Source organism: Solanum lycopersicum, chromosome 7 (assembly GCF_036512215.1).
Source record: "Solanum lycopersicum chromosome 7, SLM_r2.1".
NCBI classification, from domain to species: domain Eukaryota; kingdom Viridiplantae; phylum Streptophyta; class Magnoliopsida; order Solanales; family Solanaceae; genus Solanum; species Solanum lycopersicum.
In genome coordinates, this window is record NC_090806.1 from 21790589 (window position 1) to 21816000 (window position 25412).

At 35.0% G+C, this 25412-nt stretch overlaps 1 protein-coding gene across 1 annotated transcript; it reads left to right on the top strand.

Annotated features, from left to right (window-relative positions):
• The first annotated feature begins 22280 nt into the window (after positions 1-22280).
• On the top strand, positions 22281-22898 carry LOC138337359 (uncharacterized). The gene is made up of 2 exons (XM_069287269.1): positions 22281-22380; positions 22435-22898. The coding sequence occupies exons 1-2, from the start codon at positions 22281-22283 to the stop codon at positions 22896-22898; spliced, it is 564 nt and encodes a 187-aa protein (XP_069143370.1).
• The last annotated feature ends 2514 nt before the right edge of the window (positions 22899-25412 follow it).

A 25412-nucleotide genomic window follows, 5' to 3' on the forward strand; every position in this document is an offset into this window, starting at 1 on the left:
TTTAATTTTTTTCTTCAACCATATTAGGAGAATCATAATAATCCTGCTTATTTTTTATTGTAATTCTTATATTGTTGATTTTTTGAGAAATTTTGAGAATTCTCATTTTTTCTAAACTGGAAAGCTGTCTCTTTTGATTGATCTTCACAAAAAAATTCGCTTCTTGTGTGCACGAAATAATCCAACTAGCTCTTTAATAGAAAACTTAGAAACATCTTTTGTCTCCTCAGTGATAGCAATAATGTAGTCATACTTTTCTATGACACTAATTAGAATCTTTTTCACAACCTATTTCTCAAAAATTGTATCACCATGATTTCTCATTTCATTACTAATATTCATGACTCTTGTTCAATACTTATCTATTTTTTCGGATTTTATCATCTTCAAAATTTGAAAATCTCTTTTAAGAGTTTGAAGATTTATAGTCCGTACCTTTTCGTCACCATACACTTATAGTCACCATACCTTTTCTTGAGACTCCCATTTGGATTTGGCTCAAGGATTTTTCATCTTGACAACAGTTAGCCTCAAGATTTTTCATCTCACCTACTGAAAGTTCACCATCTTTTTCTGTGTCTTCATAGCTATTCACAACAGTTGTCCACAAACTTTTAAATATGTTTTCATATTTATGTTCCATTACTCAAAATCATTTCCATCAAAGAATGGAGTATGAACAATTGAAGAATCAACACCTATATTTGTTTTTTTATGCCATACTTTTTTCTTCACTTAACCCCAGATTTAGAATGAAAACTTGATGTAATACCAATTTGTAGGAAATATAGAGGGAGAATACTATATTTAGAGAATGCTTAAGTTTTATATAGGCTACTTAAGACCACTTGAAATGATCACAATCATCAATGACATCTCTATTTATACTAGTAGTGATGTAAATCAAATGACTTGCACAAATAACTAGATACATGTATAAACATTTACTAGATACATGTATTACAAAATTCTAAAAAACTTCTTAAAAAACTAATAGACAATATTGAAATACTAAACATTAAGGTGTGAATGCATTAATTCCAACAACTCCCATATCCAGAAATGAGTGTCTACATGTCAAGATAGAACTTTATATCATGATTGATATGCTATATATATGTGGATCCATTAGTTAGGTCATCTAAGATAATCCTATGACGTTAGAACTAAATGTTGTTACTAGAGACTATCTTAATTGAACCTCCACCTCAAGGTCACTCGGTGCTAAGTTAAATCCCAAAAAAATAGTGATATTAGTAAGAATTTTCTCATATATGGAAAAGAAAAATTATGATACTGATACAAGCTTAAAATATCATAGAGTAGCTCGATTAAATCCTGAATTAAGCACGTGTGAGGTTGGATATTTTCTTTAAGTTATAAAACGGTTAACCATGACGAGTCTTTATTGTGATAAGAATAGGGATGGGATACCTTAATACTTATATTTTTAGAGTCTTTGCTTCAGTTATTTTTTGCATAAAATGTTATATAATTGATGCTATCCATATGGGGATACTGGAAATGGTACTTACGATTAATTCAATATCATTATAGATCCTCTTTGAGAGTTTTTTTTATCCAATTCGAGCTCAAAATTATTTTTTGTGATTGACCATTTTTTCATGTTTCATTTGGGATGGGTAATTCTTACATAATAATTTCAAGCCCAAATTATAGAATATTGGAGTTCTTAGGCAAGGTATGTTAGTTACTTACATTCTAGAGAAAGTTGTCACATAAGCTATTCTTGATTTGAAAATGAAGAAAACTTAAATTAATTAAAAATCTTTATCATCGTAGCTTGAAAACGCTTTTAAAGGAATCTTATTTACTTATGGTGGTATTAAAGTGACAGTCGAAAAGAGATTGGATTTTAATAATCTTTATCATCTTTTACATGAATGTTATAGAAAGTAGATTTTGTTTGCTTAGAATCTCTAGTAGCTTCCTTTAAACGTGCATAAAAGTAATGTTATTTTGGAAGGCTGAAAATGAAATGTAACTGTTTCTATCATTTTACCGTCTAATATATGGCTTGTGTTCCTTTTGTGGTGTTCTATGTTATTAAGTGCATTCAAAATAATTTTTACCCTCTCTATAACTTTCAGTAAAGAGACATTATTCTTGACAGATTTTTTAATAAATAACTAAATACACGATGGAGTAATTTGGGCGTCATATAGCAGTTGGTACGTTCCAAGAATAAATCAAATAATGAAAATGGTGATAATGATTTGAGATTTTTGGTATTAGGATTTTGGATATGATTTTGGACATTTTAAGTACATTTATGAAACTCGTAGTACTCAAATTCTAGGTTTCCCTTTGTTAATTCCCATATATAGATAAGTATTGTAACTCTTCTTACGGAATCCTGAGATGAAGAAAAATACAGATCATACACATACAAAAAGTAAGAAGCAAAAGAAGAATCATGCAAAAATTCATGATACTTTCCATTAAAACTAAGATTACAATGATTTTTGATGTGTTTTAAGATTGTAGAGCATATGAGATGACATGCAGAAGATGATAAAAAATATGGAACCATACGACTTACTAGAGATGGTGAGAAATGGAAGAAGTTTGATTTTCCTAAATTTCTTGTGATCCTCGAAATGTCCAATTAGGCCTAAGTAGTGATGGTTTCAATCGTTTGGGGACAATGAGTACTTGTTATAGAATTTGGCATGTGATTTTGGTTCCATACGAACTTTCTCCTTGGCCGTATATGAAGCAACCAAATTTGATCCATTGAATGATCATTACAGGTCCACATGTACCCCGAAATAACATATTTGAATACCTCCAACGTCTAATAAAGGAGTTGAATGAGTTGTGAAGTGCAAGTGTGGAGAAATTTTACTCATCATAGGACGAAAGGTTTGGAATGTGAACAACTCTTATGTGAACAGATTAAGACATTCTTGGACTTGATTGCTTATCTGTGCCACGACCCAAGGTACACCCTGGGATTAAAAGGGCATCGAAGACACCGAAAGTCCCTACAAAAGACACTAAGCATGCATAACATACATTATAGAAATATCAGGAGAATAAAAACAACATTTTATATTAAAAGAATTTACAAAATGGAGCGGAAGTCTATATAGCCTCAATAACAATCTATTACACCAAGAGTGACCGAGAGGTAACCCTAACATCACACACAATATATGAAATTAAATATTGTAAGCGAAAAAGGTTTGTTCCTCAAAACATGAAGACTCGCCACTACTAAGTATGATCAAGGTGACTTCTAACAATTGAGATGAAAAAATTGTAACGTCGGACCCTACATTAGAGAAAACAATATAGGCGAGAGTATTTTTGCATTAGTACAAATATTTACGGAGAATGATATCAAATCATAGAGGTAAATCACGCGAAAAAAGAAACTTTTGTCTTAAAGGAAATACAAAGTTAAAACAATAAGAAAGGGTTAGAAAAAATTAAAATAGTCATGGTCAAATGCAAGTAAGACTTCTCTTTTGAACAGTTGGAAAATAGTCTTTAAGTAACTTAGTTCATCTTTAGTGTGGCAATTATCCTTAACCGATTTATAAATCATGTGAGCTATAACATGGAATCTTGTATTTGCCCCAGACCGAAAAGGGTGTTCTCACTTGCCAAGGAAAGAGACCTTAACTTCTAGATTATCTTGATCCCCTAGCTAATGTCTATCAAAGACAACCATGTCTATCTAATACAATTATACTATGGTGTAAAATAGGTAAGGGATAAGAAAATTGCTACTATAACACGCCCTCAAGATAAAGGAAATCCTCCATCTCAACGTCTTCTCAATGCTAAGCATAAATCTCACAGAATAGGCATAATTCTTTAATTAACTTTTATTTCATGGAAGGCAGTTCAAATCATCAATCAAACTTAAGTTTCTTTGAAATAAATCCTAAACTTAATTCTATGTTTGTTAATAAAACCATTAACTCTTAAGAACTCTTTTGTGAGTAAATCCATTCACATGCATGCATTGAGTATTGTGTAAGAAATACTTTCACATCAATGACAATATAATATAAGCTTTACTTTCAAAGAATCTTAAATCATTTGCATCACTTTGATAAATAATATACATATGTTCATAAAACTTCTTCGTTCATGGCTAAAAGCCCACATTATCTTCATAGCTTCAAAAACATTGAGCATGCATGAGTTCATGGGGACTAATTTTAAAATGATGAAATTATCTCAATTCATGCTTACTACAATAATACTTCCTAAAAAAATCAATATTTAAAGGAACCCATAACATAGATATTCTCATATATCCGAACAACATAGAATTTCAACACTCTATTTTTACTAAGTCCGACACTCAGTACAAAAACTTATTCATCTAATGGAGCTTTATATTGAGCACCTATAGGCTAGCTATGAGCGGTAATTCCTTCATTCGAGAAGGGCAGAGGTTCACGTAACTCTCATGAGATGAGACTGTCTGTCATGCCGGGTATGGGTCTCCTTATATCTCCTAGTCTTTGAACCTATACTGCCAATATAGGGATCTAGCAGGGTTCAATTCCTTTTATACACTAGCATATTTTTGTTCACTTTGGCCGGTGATTCCACCTATTTTCTGTGTGGGGATTACACACTGAATTTCACGATGGTCACATGATCTATAACGGTTAAGGTTAAAGTTCGCAAAGAAAGAATGAGGCCAACCTCAAAGAATACACATAATGAAATGAACGATGCCAAAGTTGTTAGGACAAGATAATCAAGAGGTGATCTAGACTTAAGTAATGACACTAGGTTATTCTTGGTCATTGCACAGTGAACCCAAGGAGAGTCTTAATCTACATCCTAGGTATTACTGGTGCTTGCACTAGTATATGAAAGAATGAAAATGAAGTACGTATAAATGAATGAAACAGATTCTATGTTGGCTAAAGAAGGCTCCCTAGTTGAGGTCCCATATGTTGAGCCCTCATTTTGGGAAGTCCTAATGTCAAGTCCATAATTCCAAGGTCTCATGGCATATGAAAGAATGATATGAAATGTGTGATATGTATGTGTAATATGTTATGTGCTGTTTGCAAAAAGATAAGTATGATGATGCATGTTATTCTCACGGCATGACTCTCCTAATCCAAATTTGGCAAGTCCAATGACTTGACTTTCCATAATTCATATCGTTAGGAGAGATCTCTTCGTAATCATGCATGTCCTTGGTGTGTGCTTGCATATACCCATACTTAGTACAAGTGTGTACTAATCCCATACAACTTTATACTTTTATATGTAGGCAAAGGCGGACGCTAGAGCTTACGATACGATGTTGTATCTATTCAGATGTGGAGCATTTATCCAGACTTGATAGGCTATCATGCTTATGAGGACGCTTCCCCATTATATTATAGGTTAGATATAGGCTTGAGTTATTGGAGTATGTTCAACTAGCGTTTCTTTCCCATTTTATTTCAGACATTGTATTTGTGTCATTTTGGAAAGTATACACTTAATGCATTATTGAACTATTTATTTCATTTGATGATCTTAATATTAAATGGTTGATTGTGAATGTTTATCAGTTTAAGTAAAATGTCTATATTAATTTTAAGTAACCAAAAGTTCAAATGTTTTGATAAAACTAACCTAGATGAAGTAACGATGACGTATGTAGGCTTGTCTGCGACCTTTGAGAGGTCAACGATGCCAGTCTTGTCTGGGGTGTAGACTCCGATCTTGATAGGGGGGATGGTGTGCGAAGGTACAAAAATAGATTATGTGTACCTGATGTTGGTGATTTCAGGAATAGGATGTTAGAGAGAGATCATGGTTCCCGATATTCCATTCATTCGGTTTCTACCAAAACATATAGTGATCTTAGAAAGGTATATTGGTGAGATGGCCTAATAGGGGCATATCGAGTTTGTATCTAAGTTTCCTAATTGCCAATAAGTGAAAGCCAATCATCAAAAGCCTAGTGGTATGATTCAAGAAATGGATGTTCATACTTTGAAGTGGGAAGAAAATAATATGGACTTCATTGTTGGGTTTCCTCAAACTGGGAGGCAAAATGTCTCAATTTGTATGATTGTGGATAGATTAACAAAATCTATTTACTTTATCCTTTAGATGATTGTGGATAGATTAACAAAATCTGCTTACTTTATCCTCATCAAATCTACTTATTCGGCGGAGGATTATGCAAAAATATCAATTAATGAGATTGTGAGTCTACATGGTACCTATTTGTACATCATATCATATAGAGGTGCTCAATTCAAACCTTCATTTTCTAGATCTTTCCAAAAAAAGTTGGATACACAAGTGACGCTTAGCACCGCTTTTCATCCCCAAAAAGATGGTAAAGCGGAGCATACTATTCTAACACTAGAAGACATGTTGAGAGCGTCTCTGATAAATTTAAAAGTCAATTTGGACGATCACGTATCATTGATTGAGTTCTCCTATAATAGCTACTATTATAGTATTTCAAAGGAACCTTTTGAAGCACTCTATGGTAAAGCTATAAGTCTCCTGTTTGGTCAATCAGAGTTCGTTTATCTTTACTACTTGGCCCAGACATTGTCTATGAAGCTTTGGAGAAAGTTAATGTATGAAGGATAGATTGAGAACATCCCATAGTCAGCAAAAGTCCTATGCCGATAATAGGATAAGGGAACTTGAATCCAAAGTAGGTTATATGGTGTATTTGAAGATCTCACTTATGAAAGGTGTGATGAGATTCGGCAAAAAGGGAAAGTTAAATCCCAATATATGGGTCCCTATGAGGTTTTGCAATGGGTTGGAAACGTTGCATATAAGTTGAGATTACCTAGTGAACTATCTTTGGTTTATCTAGTGTTTCATGTTTCCATGCTAAAGAAGTGTATTGGTTATCTGGTATACATACTTCCTATTGAAGGGTTAGGTATGGAGGATAGTAATTCCTATGAATAGGTTCCAGTGGAGATTCTTCATAGACGAATTAAGAGGTTGAGGAACAACGAGATCGCCTCCATAAAGGTGTTATAGAGAAACCACCTAGTTAAAGGGGCAACATGGGAGGCCGAGACCGACATGAAGTCCGTTATTCTAACCTGTTTCCTAACTGAGGTTAGTTTCTTGTATTGATAATAAAAATAATGAATAAATTTTAATTTGACTTGTTTTGAAAAAAAAATGCATAATTATGGTAAAGGGTTATGCTAAAATGAGTTTTCATAGAAAAATGCTCTTTTGTTTGATTTGCACTTATTTGTGTAATTGGCATATTGTTTCCTTCATGGTATGGTATTGAGCATGTTGATGTGTTGTAAGAATTTTTGGCATAAGTGACTTGATGATCATGTTGAGCTCATGTTGCTATTGAGAAGGAAATTACTCTCGTTGTGATGTTGAGCTCTTGTATGTGGTAAATTGTGATTTGAGTTGCTATGCGTAAATGTCATGTTTTTATGTTGATTTGAGTTGTAACTCATGTTATGATTTGTTTTTGGTTTGTTAGGCTTCTAGTATTGAGTCTAGTCTCTACCTACAAATGTTTTTAGTGTCATTCGAGGACAAATGTTGGGGGATAATGTAACACTTCGAAAGTTCATGACCTAATCTACCATCTCACATGTGGAAATAAGGTTTTTAATACTGGTTTTAGACTTAAAATTATGCATATAAGTCATTTAGGAAGTTTTAGAGTCAAAACGTCAAGGAACGTCCATAACGTCCTGTGAATTATGAAATAGAGGTTAGTGTGCTGTAAGACCCCAAAAATGAGATAAGGTTTCTAGAGACCAACATGTTTCTATAAATGTTCTAATTTCCTTAATATACTAAAATATAGTATATAGGTAGTAGCTAAAATATTAAAGGTTTTGAAGGTGAACGTTAAGGGACGACTAAGACATCTACATTCCAAATAAGTGGTTTTGTGTGTTTATGGGTGTTTCATGATGTTATAAATTCTAAAATGTCTTATTATATGGTTTAGAGGCAGTGTGAAAAGTTTGAAGTTATTTGGAAGTTGAAAATCAAGGGACGACCATGACGTTCGACGGCTAGTCGTTTATGTGCCTCATGTGTCAATGGACGCCTAAATATGCATTAAATGAGTCTAATAATTCTTAAAATGGTTTAAAATTATTTTTGATGGTATATATGAAGTTTTGTGAAGTTTGGATGTCAAACGCCCAAGAACGTCCAAGGTGTTTGAAAGATAGGTCCTAAGATGTTCATCGTATGTTATGTTGGGACCAAGGCTGTTTGGTCGTCTTATAGGTGTTTGTTTTAGATGAAATTTAAGTGGAAGGTCTATAAATTCTTAAGGTTTGTAATAACGTTTGAAACATCAGGGTACGACTTCTAAAGGGCCCCACAAGAGGCAACAAAAGAAGGACTGAAAACTGCCTAAGACATTGCCTTGGGCAGGTCTTAATCGTCTGAGTTTCAGGCGACAGAGTCCAGGCACAGCCCATCATGGCCTCGACGCCCCGTTACTCCCATTGTCGCAAGTAGCCTGCAACGGGGATCTTACATCTGTTTAAATGATGTGGTGAATGGGAAATTCACCCCACGTCCTAAACTGACCCTAATAGGTTTATTTAGCTATATTTGGGTGTATATAAATCATCAAAAACGTGATAACCCCATTCTATAATCCTCTCACAAGATTGAAACCTTTTCCTCCAAAAATATTTCCCTTCAAACCTCCATTGTTGGTGAAGCTCAAGAACTGCTTGGAGCTAGATTTTCTATGGATGAATCTTCAAGTTTAAGAGGTTTTCAACTATACAAAGGTATGGTGATCTTCATCTCTAGTTATCTTTTCATCTAGAGAGCCATTCTCAAATATTTCAAAAGAGAAAAATATGATCAAACACTTTGTTCTTCAATCTGCCATGGGTTCTTTCTTAAACTAATATCAAAAGCATAATATGAAAGTATTGATGATTTTGTACTTATTTGGAAGTAGTTTTCAATTCAATTGCATGATGTACTCATGCTTCATAACCAAAATGATTTAGCCTTGCATGGGCCTTCTGATGTTGATTTCTTATCAATTGAATTATGATTCTAGTACGCAGAATTGATTATATATGTTGTTATTTCCATGAATTTATGTTGAATTGATGTTGAAGTATCAATAAGGATTAATCTATGAAGATTTGAACATGAATAGCCTATGTTTCCATGTGTTATCTTGATGTCAATTGTGGAATCGTTTGTGTAAGGTTGTGATTATGTATGATCTGTTGCAGCTACTGTATTAGGGTGATATAATCGATGAATTTTGTATGTATAGATCCCTAATAAATAATCTAAGAAAGGCTTGCATGATTTGATCTAGATTCCCTTAGGCTATGAAGTCAAAAAGCTAAGTTTGTGATGAATCTTGAGTTGTCTTTATATCAAGCATGGTTTCTTCTTGATTTCTTACCGAATTAGCTATGAATTATTATCAAAGCCTTAGAGAGTTCATAGTATTGGTAAATTCTCCTATATTCTAGCAAATCGACAAGCCTAAATACCTATGTTGTAACCTTAACCTTGAGGGTATGTAATCATGATTTCGAAAAGGTTAAATGTAGTTTATCTACTGCCTTAGAATGATATTATATGTGAAACATGATTTAAAATCTATTAATGGGATATAAGCTAATGATATAAGTTATTCTACTTTCCTTGTATGTTAATATGTTGTATTATGTTATTGCATAATCTTGTAGGGACTTGTATATAGTTTCTTATATGTTTAAAGTACATTTATCTACTGCCATATATGTGTTTTATTCATGAATAATGTGTATTGATCAATGATGATCAAAGGGTGAGAAATTGGTAAGAATGCTTATTCCTTCTACTCTTCTACTTCTCTATTTCTTTATAGTAATATTAATGAAGCCTTGTATGGCATTGTGTGGTATGGTTCACTTATGGTGGAGGTTTTTACTTTATTGTCATTATATATATATGTTGACCATGGCATTGAAGGCAAGTCTATGAATATATGATTTAGAAATTTATATGATTACCTTGTGATGTAATTGTGCCTATATTCCTATCTAGTTATGATCTAGTTTGTGTGGCTATTGTCTGAGCAACGTATATAGCTAGTACTCGTCGCCATAAGCTTATGCTTATTTTCTCTTGTTAGGTTCACCATACTAGACTCTAGGATTACGGTAGGACTTTCTTGTGTTGTAAAGAAGGCCCAGGATCATGTGTGGTACATTTTGGTATATTTTTAATGACTTCTTACACTCGATATTTCCACTAAGCTTCCTACCTCTTTTCGTTGCCTTTTACACCCTACTTTTCTTTGCTTGTCATCGTTTTTTTGCTCCCCTTCTTTTTGGATCATGACTCAAATATATATTTTAACTTTATTTCAAACTCTTTTCTTTCTTTTCTTTTACTTTTCTTTTTACCTTCATTCACATTAATAATTTCACCGAGTCAAATCTTTCACTCAGTTTCTTTTTTGTTTTCATCATTCAACTCTTTTCATACTTATTTTTTTGGCTCTCACTCATAATAACCACCCTCAACTCATGGATTTTTCATGAGTTGAGGTACATAATACCTGATGTTGGGTCATGGCTAAGACGAGGTTAATTTCTCTATTAGCCACCCTCAACTTAGGCTTTTGGCCCAAGTCTAGGTGCACATTTCCAAGGAGGACTGGAGCAAAAACATTAAACCCTAGGAAGGTGATTTGGTTAGAAAAAAATAGGTCTGTTACAGGATGAAAATATTTGGATCAAAAAGGGATAATGCTTCTATTTAGTTAACTTTATTTTTGGCTAGATGTTGTATAATTTGAAGAAGGGCCTATGATCCTTTCCTAGTATTCTAACAAATTTTCCCCGGACTAACCGGGCAAGTTCTATCTAGATACCAACTATTGAACACTCCAAACTCCTCAAATTCTCTTTACATCATCAGATTGTCATAACTCCAAGTATAGGTGTTAGGTAAGGGTCATGCAGCGGGTGACCATCTATTTTATGCTTAGAGCAAAGACATTCAACTCATTTTCACCTATTCATGCAAGCAATCTTTTAGCATGCGATGTCATTTAATTTCAGCCATCATAGTTCATGTTTCAAGTTTTTTACATTGTACAAATAATGACATGTTGGTTCAACAGAAAATTAACCAGTCTCTTGGGGAAAAGAACACATACAAGAATACCCCAACAGAGGATTGTGAATTGGAATACTCAGACTTCACCCTAACACTCACTTTCCATTTATCCCACCTATAAAAAAATATCATGACATTGTCTCCAATGCATAGAAATATATAAGTACAGGATGATAGGTGAAGTAATCCTGAGGCGCATAGGGCTGACAATCTCTCAACAAGTGGTGATCATCTCACAGGTCACCAGTATGGAACTAGACGTCCCAACAACCATCTCTCGTTCCCTCATTTTGCAGGCCTCCTCATCTATAAAGAAGCTCTCCTCACAGCCTCGAGGTTTGTCCTGTCTCTCTTCCTTGCACGGGAATGATCTACTCCCTCCGTAGTGTTGCTAGAATGGTGCGTCTTTGAATGACCACGTGTTTCAGACTGTGGCTGAGCGGGGACTTTGAACAAGGCATCAATCACCATGTCCTCTGCTAGCTCAAGAGCACTCTCGGGATCAGCTCCCCTTATCTTCAGGATAGCCTCCACATCAGCCCTCAAACTAGCAACCGCTGCCTAATGAGTTGTAAGGTCAATGGTGGAGGCTGGTTGTGCTAGTACCCGCATCTCAAAGGCGTCAAGGAGCTACTGACCCATTTGAATCTTTTGCTCAGTCTGCTAGGTCACCCTCTTCTCTACTCAGTCCTTATCCTCAACAACAAATTTTTGCATCCAAGCCAGAATATGATGTAGCAGGGTGCCCCTTTGGGCCTATAACTTCTGGACCCACGCTAAAAGGAACAATGTTGCAGATGGGGATGTGGACTAGGATAATCTGAGGGCTCACTGGCACCATGGGAAGAATTAGCCGGGGTGGTGTCAACAGGCACTGATGTAGCTGGGCCAGCCCCTTGGTCTAACGCCACTATGTTCGCCAAGTTCTCACTCAATGGATGCATCTCAACTCTGGGCCCTCTCCGTGGTGCCGCTACATTGGCCTCATCCTTTATGAGACCCATACAAAATGTTCCTGCTGGAATGCGGAGTATGTCACAATGCCTAGTGGGAACTGCGGCATCCCTGCACAAATGGAAGATGAGACAAGCAAAAGGGTAAGTAGTAGACATTTTGAAAGACCTCTCATGGATCGCCATGATTAGTATCTTCACGAATTCAATATCAAACCCCACTACAAAGGCTGCAAGCAACACTGCTCTATCACTCATAACAACATTATCAGCATGAGTCAGCGATAAATGGTGTCGAACCACTAACCAGATGAACTTGGCCGTAAAGGTGAGGTTGTCCTTCTTAATTAACCCCCAGGGGTATAACACTTGTGTGCCACCTCACCATTAATCTAAAGATATTGGATTAACCATCTCTTTATAGACTCTCTCTGTTCTGCATCCTATGGAAAGTGCCACTATTGACCGTCTCCCACCTGTAGTCAAATTTGGCAGTGGAGGGTGCCCATCGTGTGCCAATGGTGGGGTCGTACATGAATAGATGAAAGGCGGACTTAGATATATAAACCTAACAACCTCAGACTAAAACAGAGGTGAGTTTGTCCTGTTTGGCAGGTCTTGCCCGCCTGTTAATAGAACCCCTGAGAGTTGCCACATACGAATCGTATAACTCCCTGACTATCTCCTCGCTAGAAGACCCCAAACTCCGCGCCATCCACTCAAGCTTGTTCATTTTAAATAATGTATGCACCTCGGGAATTGTATGCAAACTCCCCATAACAACCCAACGTTCAACATATACCAATCGGGTCATGACCCCCTTCTCATTAAACATTCCAGCTTCTTTGTAGACTTGATACTGAACATCGATGCACCATCGCTTGGGTTCCTTAGCAACTAGTTCAGGGACATCTACTCAGTGTGTAGGGGCATACTCCATGCGAGTAGCCTCATCAAACGAGGCTTAATGATCGTGGTCCTCTTTCCTTGTGGTCTCCTAAGAGATGGAACCGGAGGCATTGGCTTTATTAGAACATGAAGAGCAGGACGACCCTAATGCTAAGGCAGATTCGGATCCATATACTCTTTATGAAGTCAAGGAAGATCCGTACAGTGATCCGGTCAGTGTGCTCTCCTCATCAGACCGTGAGGTAGTGACTATGCCGGGAACTACCTTACGAGGGGTACCCCGAGTGAGTCGTTCAGCTTTTGTTAGGGTTGTGGCACCTGGGGGAACGTAGACTGGGTCTTGTTCATTATCAGAGTCAACAATATACCGATGGGAAGGGCCCATTGACTTTGAATTTCCCCTTTGATAGATGGTGTCTTTCTTATGAGCCATTAGTACCTGTAGTGTTTTTATTAGTCTCCATTCATCCTCACGACACATTCAAAACAAACAGAACTATAAATACTTGAATAATAATCAACACAGTTCAATTGTGCAATTTAGGTCGACGGTTCATCAATAAGGTCCGTCGGTAGGCACTTAGAATCAAACCCTACCTCAGTTCTTTTCTTTTTAATCTATTTAGGCATCTCATCTGTTGTTGGGTTTTTTGTAGCTTGTACTGCAAAGGTTTTTCGAAACCAACCCTACCGCAGTTGTACATTGAGATTTACATAAACCTCTATATACACATAATATATATATATATATATATCATGTGTGCATGGACCATTCACATAGGAATATTACTTAGTTTTCTACTTTTATTACACATAGATACATAAAATATAACATAGTCTCAAATGGACATCTCATCTCATAACCATCTAATAGGAGTATATCAAATTGGGCTTAGCCCGTACATCAATACAATATGGCCTCATATAGGCTATACAGTGTTTAGTACTCAACTGAAAAGGAAAGGACATAAGAGTCTTAAAATTGAAACAACATCATAGCTTGATAGTTGCATTGCCCTTGGAAATTGTGGACCTACCCAACTTGGATGAATAAGTTGTCCAAGCCTTCCTTCAGTGTCGTTCAAAAAACCTTTCAACGATCGAAACCTAAATTGTTGGAGAAAAAGGGAGAGAATGGGGTTATTACACCACTTTTACTAAGTATGAGATGACATGCACACATATTATTAAATCATGCTAAAAAGGACCGTTCATGAAAACACGTTATTTTAATGTTTTGAAAAACTTATTCACATTTGAGAAGACCATACCAATCAATATGACACATTAATTTAGTATAAATCATGTACATTACAATACCAAAAAAGCTAAGTCTAGTCAAGTCAAGATGCATATCATATACTTGAACACATAGTCAAAGAAACTCTATTATCAAGTCACAATAGCAACAAGCATAGATAAGAGTTCATTACATCATGATTAAAGCAAAACAATTACCCATGAAACCTCAATAAACTACCCAACAAGAATCAGGACTATCTTCTCATAGAATGTCATTAAGACCACATATTATAATCTTTTAACAATGAACACCGACACACATTAAAAGTGAAATTAATCATCATATAGTATCAACATTATGAAAGATAATCATATGTATGTGATGCACCATTATAAGCATATACATATGTAATAACAACATTCTAAAGTTCCCTTTAAGGCAAACTAGTGCAAGGCATAGGCTAATTCAAACCCCCTAAGTCCCTTTAGCTTGTTTGTACTTCATTACATCAATTTTAGTTTAGGAAACACTTAGATTAACCAATATATACCACAGGAGCTAAGTGGAATCCGGTGTTGTAAAACCTTACACCGATAAGGTGATTTACCGGTCAAAGTAAGAGCAAACATAAACGTAGCTGATTAGGTGGATCCACTAGATAGTCTTCCTATGGGGAAACATAGTTTCAGAACTAAGAGATAGTTATATGTCTCTACATGACACTTTTTAATTGGAGCCTCATCTCATGGGAATCAACTGGATGAGTATACCTTATTGGGGAGTCAACACCACATGTGGAACTATAGGATGAATCTTCCTTTATGGAAAGTAATCACCTCTATTGTCAAGTTCACTTGGTTCTAAGCTAAGTTCATTTTTAAATGTATTTAATGTCTTTATTAATCATCACTACTTTATGTAGGTCATAGGGTGTATCCCTTCTATAATGATTATCATAATCAAAGCTCAATAAGAATTTCATGAGTATAGTCCTTTCATCACAATTAATATAAGTGAGGTTAGAACGTTTACATATTCATTCATGATGCGACACGTTGGTATGTTATAACAATCCTTATAACATTTACATCCTATCCAACACATCACAAACCATAGTCAATAAATTTCAACACAACATCATATAAACGCCTACTTAGACTAATCACAAGTCATCATAATTGAAGTAAAGGTTCGGATCATAGTGACTTACTCAGTATCCTTCAATATCCATATTCATGGTTCTACCATAAACCAACTAATTACGTCAAACAATAGGTGTAGTAACATCAATCAATAGTAAAAACATAAGAAATAGGTCAATTGCATCAACACTATCCAATTAACATTAATTCATAACCTAGGGTTAAAAGGAATAGGGTTCATCATGAATTTTTCATGAAACAAATTCAATCCCAATAAAACATTACCCTAGTCAATCCATGAATGAATTATAATATATAAAACAAAAATATTGATAAATTTATACTACAATTCTCATCAATTTACAATCAGGACCCTTGAATTGTGGAATTGGGGAAACCTATATGATCAACTTGAAATTTAATTAATTAACCAACAATTTATACATAATTAGTCATAAGTAATAACAATTAATGAAGATCATTCATAAATTTGAAGTTTAGAAGAAAACCCATTAGAATAGAAAAAAAACCTTGGAATAGGGTGATTTAGAAATCAACTTTGAGAGGACCTCTTGGGTAAAGGAATCACAAGATTGATGAACTAACACCTTAATGAATATAAATACACAAAATTGAAGTGAAATCCTAGAGAAATTAGTCTTCTTCTTCAAGCTTTCTTCTTCCATCGATCGAGAATGAATAGAGAGAGAAAATTGAGAGAGTTGAGAGTTTTTCGGTTTTGAATTGGAAATTTGTTTTGATTGAGTAAATGCGAGGGAAAACTGATTGGAAATAAACATATAAACCCCCATGAAATATACAAAAGAACCATCACTTATGTTGATCCTTTAATGAAGCCAAACTTCAAATCCAAATTTCAGATTTTCGTCGCGGAACAGGTCCGGGACGCGGAGCTGTTCCCACATGATTTTCCAATTTAATATTTATGGAAATGAAATACACTACTTTCCTGCGATGAAAACATGGTATTTTACCAAAATCCACCCAAGGCCGCGACGCGGAATTGTTTCATCAATGTGTATTTTGGCTGCTTCTTTGGCAGCTTGTCAAGCAAAGTGTGGGGTCCTTTTGTGGATCTCTATGGCAACTTTATGGGGGTCGTACCTGGAATTTTTAACTCTATATACTAGTTTTTTTACCTATTTAAGGTCTTTTTACAAGTTTTACACCTCATACGAATCCTGTAAACTTTCCCCAAACGTAAGGATGTTTCACTAGTTAAATTCGACTAGCTTCCCAACGTCATGGACGTTTCTTGATGTCTTGACTCCAAAACTTCCTAAATGGGTTATTAACATTATTTTGGATTTAAGATAGTGTTAATAACCATATATCTACATATGAATCTCTTGTTAAGGTCATACACTTTTGGAGTGTTACAATATCTCCATTAAATTACTCTTCACCACGAATGTGTGCCCAGGTGGCAACGCAAAAGGTCCATCAGAGTCAACAATGTTAATGTGTCACCTATAGTAATCCTAAGGTGGTGGTGTTGGGGGATGCATCCTGAAAGCATTCTCCAATTGATATTCAACGTGAACTTGAATGTGTACCTCAACCGGTAATGAAGGTGATGCATTGACCCATCACCTAGATTGGTTAGGCTATCCTGATTCTCCATTCTTCGTAATGTACGGTAATGTGCAGGATCAAATGGAATGAGTAGTTCTCATCGTCTTCGTGTACTTGTCTTACACTAAAACTAGGCCTGAAAGAGACAAGAACAAAAAATAAAAAGTAAAATCATGAATTTTTTTAACTAAATATCATAATGTATTTAAAGTTAATTTAAAAGCCAGAATTTCCTAGCAGCATCGCCAAAATTTGATACGCTTAAATTACACTCCCCTAATGAAGTATAAGCGGTCGTAATGAATTAGAAAATCAAACTAGTAGGTTGAGGTCAATCTCACAAGGAAAATTGTTTTGACTTAACTTCAATGTATAAATATATCTATTTATCCAACGCTTTTCTGAAAAAACTAATGAAAGAGGGGTTTTGTGAAACTGGTTTCTTTAACACTTCTAAATTAACAAGTAAAAAGAGTAAAAATTGAGTTTTTCGCAATTTGTGAAACTAACTAGGGTATATGTCTTCCCCATAGGTTCATAATGTCGTATCCCTAGAAATAGCAATTCTTCCCTAGTGTTTTACATGTAAACTAATAAGTTATGGTCTCTAAATCCTTCATCCGGCTTCTAGAGAATTCCACAGCGTAATTTGTCCGGCTACGTATGTATAATTTACTAACCCATACCTTTAGTTCATATTAGACACCATGATCGATGTATTGCTTATTTATTACTTCGCACCAATCGACCCAACCCTATTAGATAGTATCCCACTAAATCTATACATATATTTCTTTTCTTATTAAAAACCTCCTTGGTCCGGCAAGTAGAAACAAGGCGAGTTCTAATGTTTTCAGTAGTTGCAAAGACTTCTAAGAGAAATAATTATCAATACATGCAAAAATCTATTTGAGAATTGCTTAATTACTAGATCTACTTTGTTAATTACCTATGGTTCCCACAATCCTAGATGTGAATTTAGTTACCCATGCAAGCAATATCACAATTAATAATTTTTAAAGAAGTAATCATGAACTTAGTTAAACAATAATAATAAACCCAGAAAATCATCTTGAAATTGCAAGATAATTCTTAAAAAAAAATCCTGAATTTGAATTATTACCAAAGTTTGCAAAAACCGATCTCCTAAACAATCTAGAACAATACTAACAACGTATAACACCAAAAATGAGGTATTAATCCCTATTTGTAGAAAATATTGTCCTAAATTAAAAGGAATTGAAATAAGGAAAGTTTTTGCAAAAGCGCTACATTGATCGACGATCCATGCTATGAACCATCGATGGAACAACGGTCTGTCGTCTGCCTCCGTCAGTCTAAAATTAGAATATTTTTCTCTCCTTAGGATGGAACCTTCTCACAATCAATCGGTGGACCAACAACACGGTTCGTCGATGCACCTATGATCTGTCGATGCCCTCTATCACTCCATCCTTATAATTTCTCCAGTTTCAGCAACTGTAACTATCTCTAATAAAATCAACGGTCTGCTAGTGCGGTATGTCGATCATTCCTTCCGTAGTTACACACTTAGTCAGATTTCTCTGAGTTTGTACATCGGTCTTAACTGCAATCGACAGTCACCACCTAAGGACCATCGATTGAATGACCGACCATTGATGGACATCGTAGGTTGTCTTTCTGCACTATGTTTAAGGTGCCTTAATGCACTTTTATTTTAGAAATCTTTCCTGCAAAACAAACATAAAAACATGTTAACACTACTATAAAAAGGATCTAGACACACACAACTCTTAAGCAAAATACATTGAAAGCACCGGGAAACTATGGTACACCAAGATGTATATATGTTTTTCCTTGTGTCCTTAATGTGATGAATTGCACCAAGTATCACTAGAGGTTTATTTAATTTTAAAATCTATATGTGATTTTGTATGATGTTTTGGCCATTAAATATGACTATATGAAGTATGTGGATGATATATTATTAATCAATGTGAATAATTAGCATCCTTTAGGTATGGATTTTGATCCTTGAAAATCGTTTCATCAAGGAGCCCAACTCTCAAGATGTTTTTTAAAATTTTCTAAAGTGAATTATCCAATTTCATGATTTCTACAATGGGTTCTTGCATAAATGATTTGTAAACATTGAATTATAATATAATTGATATTGTATTTATGATTTAAATCTAAATTACCTATGAACCCATGTAAATTGATGAACACTAGTTTTGACTAATTATTGTGTTACTTGATATTAAGTTAATATTGTTGAATTATTATGTAGTTCCATATCAGCTTTATAATGATATAAGATTTGAGTTTTATGGTTGTTGCTTTGAATATATGTAGATTCATTGAGTTTTATGGTTATTGCTTTGAATTATTTTTCATGGCCATGGGTAAGGGCCTTGTGATGTTGAATTTGTTGATTTGGCATTGAGTTGAAGTTTCGATGAGGGAATGGAGGTATGCTGCCCCATTTTATTTATTTGATATTAACTTTACTTCAATTCTATTGTGATTGGTATGGTCCACTTATGGTATCGGTGTTATGTGTTTTACTTGCAATTGACGTGGCCTTGTCGGCGTTACTTTGGCCTTATTGGCAACTACTTAAAGTAATGTCTCTATTTATGTAGTTTATTATGTGAAGCATGACATTATATATCTACATGTGAATTCATATATGTGTTCTTCTACTTATGTTGCCTTAAGTAATGATGTTAGACTATGATGTTGACATTATGATTATAGTGTTAGGGTTAAGTCTTGGTTATTCCTACTTGGCTTTGTGAGTCTATGTGGAGTACATTAATGATTTTATGAGGTATAAAGGATGACAAGAAGATATTATATTTTTTCTAGGTGTTTTTAGAATGACTTGCATTATGAGTTAAAAGTGAAGTATGTGGTATCTTGTCTTGGTTGACTTGTGTCCCTTGCTTGATGATATATGATTATGATTACGTGATGTCTTGATTTAGGATTTTAGAACTCTTAGTCAAGAATATGTGAATATCTTACTTCAAATGATGATATGAGAGTCTATTATGTGAAAACCTTGACTTAAGGGTAAGGTAAAGATTGCTGAAGCGTAAGTCGTAATGGTATCCCTCAAAGTAAAGGGATGATGGACTTAAGTTTAGTTGGATGGAATATCATCATATTAATTCATATAAAAGTCATCATGAGCTTCTTGTCTTCATAATGAGATATTCCCTAGTGGACCTTGCTTTGGTTGGTTGAATATAATCGAGTCATGAACTAGATATGAGTTCCATTTATATGAACCTTAATGAGAATTGATCTATGATAACTAAGGCTAGCACCGAGTGATTACTGTATGGGAAAATAGTTCTAGTTAAGTACGAGAATAGATTACAAAGTATGCCCTTTATATTCCTTAACTATGTGCCTACATCGGATGTGTCCAACTTCTACCATTGGCAAGTAGAACAACCTCATCGGAGTAGGATAGAACTCCAGATTCCATGTCCTTCTATCATGGCCTCTGTCCATTATTGCCTATTTTCATCATATGGAATACCTATTAGAATTATAGGAGTTTATGGAGTTTAGGTGGGGGTATGGGACGCTACCGAAACATTGTACAATATACTTTAAAGGTGTTATGTGGAGTTCCTAGGTGTTTTCCAAGACCATCATATGAATGTCCTTTATGTGATGTATGAGTCTTAAGGAACTAATGACTTATGTTAAGGAGTATGTCAACAAATGAGTACCTAATCTAAAGTGACTTAAGGATTCCTTAGCTAAAGTGTGAAGAGGGCATAAGGGATGATCTCTTCATGTCTTATCTTATGAAGTCTTGAGGATGACTCTAGTTAGGGAAGTCGATTGATTTTGTTGATATAATGTAAGCCTTAGGTATTCTTTAAGACTATTTAGGTAATCTCGAAGAGGTCACGATGTACGTTATCTTCTTGAATTACTTAGGTAGGTCTTTGATAGCTTTTGGAAGGAGAATGTCATATCACCTATGTATTGATGTATTATGTGTGCATGATTCTATCTTAGGGAGTCTATAGTATCTCTTAAGTGTGTGTGTAAGGTTTTGTATGGGCGGTTTCTTCACAATTCACTCAAGTGAGACTTAGAGTTCACCTTTGGTAGAAAAATCTTACCTTTATATTTATGATTGCTTTATAAGTATGTATGTGACTCATTATAGGTAATCATAAGGGTCGTTTAGCACATCTAAACACGGTGTGTAGGTGGTCTCTCTTTGTGTGGCTTAAGTGAATCTTAGTATTTTTAAGTGAGGTAATCACATGCTAGAATTTGAGTATTAAGAGGTTTTAGCAATTCACTGTAACAATGAATTAATTCACCGTACAATGAATATAGTTCACTGTAAAGTGATCTTCAAATTTGATATTGTTGAGTTATTATTATCTTATGTGTTTATAAATTAATTAATTATGATTAAAATATGATTTTTAAATGAAATAAGGCATATTTGCAATAAAGTCCATGTACATGATTTTTATGCATAATGCCACACTTAGTACATATGGTTGTACTAACTCCATGCTTTTATATATCTATATAGTTCTTGGTAGGTGAGGAGCTTTGAGAAGTGAAGACGTGGACTTAGAAGATCGTTCAAGAGTATTTGAAGTATGTCTTCACTTGACTCTAGGGTATATATGTAGTTTATATTTTCATTCAAAGTATTGTAATAGACTAAGTATTTCTATATTTGTATTTTGAAGTATAGGTTGTGTCCCATGTATTGTTGTTTCTTAAGATGATGATATTGAGACTTAGTATTTCTTTTTGCTTTTATATGAAAGATATTTTGAAGACTATACTATATTTTGTGAAAAGTTTTAATTCCACACTAATTTTCACTATGTATATGAAATAAAATATACGAAAGGGCTTGTCTTAGACCTCAGAGAGGTCGACGATGCCGGTTATAATATGAAAGTTTTAATTCCACACTAATTTTCACTATGTATATGAAATAAAATATACGAAAGGGCTTGTCTTAGACCTCAGAGAGGTCGACGATGCCGGTTATAATCCAAGATTGTACCCTAAGTTCTACGGTATCGTTTTGGGTTTTGAAAAGCTTGTATCAGATCATAGTATGGTGAAAGTAGTACAAGAAATCAAGAAGTCTCATCAAGCCACGTCTAGTAGAGTCTTGACCATCAGTGTGAGTCGTGACATATCTATGGCGAAAGGCTTTTGTAAGATAGAGTTTCCCTTATTTTCTACTCCTATATAGTGTGGTAGAGTAAATGTTATAATTATTCTTCTTATGAGTTTCTTTGTGTTTTATACGAGATGTATACTAGAAAGATGGCCGCTAGAAGGTTTGAAGAGGAGAGGGTGAATGAGGAGATTCCCCCTCAAGTTGAGCAAGTTGAGAAAGTTCCTCAAGGTGGTCAAGGAGTTCAAAGTGCTAAATATGCCCAAGTGCCTCCCTAAGGTGATCCTATTCATAATGTGGAAGGATGTATGGAGGTTATGGAGATTTCTAATAGGGATATTAGAGAAGCTTTGATTGCTATAGCCCGAGCCATGACTCTACAAGCTAATTTGAATATGATGCCTAGAGTTGTGGAGAGAACAATGACATATAGGTTGAGAGATTTTGTGAGGATGAATCCTCCTATCTTTCTCGGCCCTAAGTTAAATGAGGATCCCCAAGAGTTTCTTAATGGAGTGTACAAAGCGTTGAGTGATATGGGGGTTATATCTAGGGAGAAGACGGAGTTGGCTTCGTACCAAATGAGGGATGTTTCTCAAATTTGGTACACTCAATGGAAGGATAATAGGCTGGAAGGTTCGGGTCCTGTTGAGTGGGAAGAATTTATGGAAGCTTTTCTTGGTATGTACTTTCCCCAAGAGAGGAGAGAAATTATGGTGGAGGAGTTTATCAATCTCAAGCAAGGAAATATGAGTGTTGAGGAATAATCTTTGAAATTCTCAACTTTGCCTAGGTATGCCGATTATTTTGTGTCCAATCCAAGAGATGAAATGAGTCATTTTGTAATAGGGGCAGCAAACTTAGTGGTGGAAAAATATCGTACTGCTATGTTGTATAATGATATGACCCTAGATAGACCATGGTGTATGCACAGTCAATTGAAGAGTCCAAACTTAGGAGGATGTATAGATGTTTGAAAAGGAGTGGTGCTAGTGATCAAGAGCAAACTAGGTTTAAGAAGAAGGTTCAATCTCAAGGAGAATCTAGGAGTGCTAAGTTCAAGGTTGAGAAAGGAGGTGGTTCCTAGGATGGCAAACCTACTTGTGCAAATTGTGGCAAGAAACATTATGGTGAGTGTCTTTTGGGTACCGAGAGTTTCTTTGGTTGTGGTAAATATGGGCACAAAGTGAGAGATTGTCCTATGATTACTTATAGAGGTATAGAGGGTAAGCAAGTTGCTCCTAGTGTTCCAAAAGATGATGCTTCAGCTAAGAGGCGTTGCTTTTCACTCCGTTCTAGAGTGGAGAAGCCAGACGGGAAGGAGAGTTATGATGATCTTGGTAAGTTCTCTTTCTTTTGTTAAGATATGAGTTCCTTCTAAGTGGGGGAGTATAGTTTGTAGATGGGATAGAAGTCCTTGAAATTGTTGCTTGTACATGATGTTTAGGAGTTTGGTAGAAATTCATTTTCATTAACTTCTTGAATTGTGTATTTTATGAAGCCTTGATTATGTTGTAAGATGTGTTTGCATGATGTTACTTTGCATATTAGCTTGTTTATATCATGAATTGCTTAAAATGTGGATTTTTGAAAAATTGCTTAAAACCCACTGTTGCTTTAAGATTGAATACTTCCATATTATTGAAAAAATGGCTAATTGATTCGCTTGCCTAAAATATTGTAACTTGGTTACAACTAATGTATATGAGTAGGGTATTGAGTATAAAATGAGATTTTACTATTTAGAATGAAGAATGTGAGTTTTGTAGTATCATGAGTTACATAATTATTTTCTAGTTCCTTGTTCTATTGTGAAATTGATGCTTTCTTGTGATTATGTGTTGTATGGAACGGTTATTAGCTGATAGTTGAGTCTCTAATCTTGGAAGTGTTTGGAGAGTGGCAAATATCATTCGAGGATGAATGTTGTCCAAGTGGGGGAGATTGTAAGACTCCAAAGATGACCTGGGTTAAATAGAGACAAACATATTGGTATTGATTTTATAAGGTACTAAATATGTCTAATATATGGTATAGAGGCAGTAGCTAAGTATTAGGAATGTTGGAAGTCAGACGTCAAAGGACGACCAAGTCGTTCGACGACTAAGTCACCAATGTGCCTCATATGTGACTCTATGTATTTATGTATGTTTCATGAGTTTTATAGGTAATGTAATGAGTTATTATATAATATATAGGAAGTTTTAAAAGTTTCGAGAAGTTTTGAGGTCAAACACCAAGAACGTCCAAGGCGTTTGAAAGATATGCCTTTAGTCAACCTTGTAAGTCTAGGCGAGTTTTGTTGAGTTTTACGTGTTCTCTTTGGATGAAATTAATGTGGGAGCTGTTAAACTTATATAACATCATATTTGGGTTGAAAACTTTTGGGAAATTATCCCCAAGGAACACCAAAGGGTCCTTGAGCAGGACCCAAAATCAGTGTGAAGGCTGTCCTAGGAAGACCCTGGCGACGGAGCAGTCAACCGCAAGGCGTGGCTCTGACACCCCATCAAAGGGTCGTGTCGTGATTTACTTAACCATGGGTTAATATAGGAACCTTGGAAAGCCATTGTTGCCACCGACTGAGGCCTATGACGGCCCGTCGAGGTGGTGACGCCCCGTCAAGGGCAAGTCGGCGCGCAACCTGTTCTCCTGCGCAGGTCTGCTGCCAAGTTAAGCGGTTAATTGTAAATTCATCCCACTTCTAAATTAATTCATTTTAGGTTTATTAAGGGTATTTTGGGTATATTAATTAAGTTTACAAAGGGTAAATACCATAAACACTTCATTCTTCTAAATTGAAAACCCAAAAAAACTTACAGAATATCCAAAACCTCCATTGACGTCCAACTCGAAGAGGCATCTTGGTGAGGGTTTTTTGTGTAGAAATTATTCATCAATGTGAGTAATTAGTATCCTATAGGTATGTATTTTTATCCTTGAAACTCGTTTCATCAAGGAGCCCAACTCTCAAGATGTTTTTCAAAATTTTCTAAAGTGAATTGCCCAATTTCATGATTCTACCATGGGTTCTTGCTTAAATGATTTCTAAATATTCAATTATAATCTAATTGATATTTTATTGATGATTTAAATCTAAATTATATATGAACCCATATAAATTGATGAACCCTAGTTTTGATTACTCATTGGGGTACTTGATATTAAGATAATATTGTTGAATTGTTTGTAGTTTTTTATGGGCTTTCTAATGATATAAGAATTTTATTCAATTGATATATAATTGATTATATATTTAAAACCTATATTTAATAGATTTA

What these genes read in the sequence shown, in the direction of transcription:
- LOC138337359 (XM_069287269.1), top strand. Translation starts at nt 22,281, where the DNA reads ATGGCCGCTAGAAGGTTTGAAGAGGAGAGGGTGAATGAGGAGATTCCC. An exon ending in AGGTGGTCAAGGAGTTCAAA is followed by an intron (nt 22,381 to 22,434) that starts GTGCTAAATATG and finishes ATAATGTGGAAG; the next exon opens with GATGTATGGAGGTTATGGAG.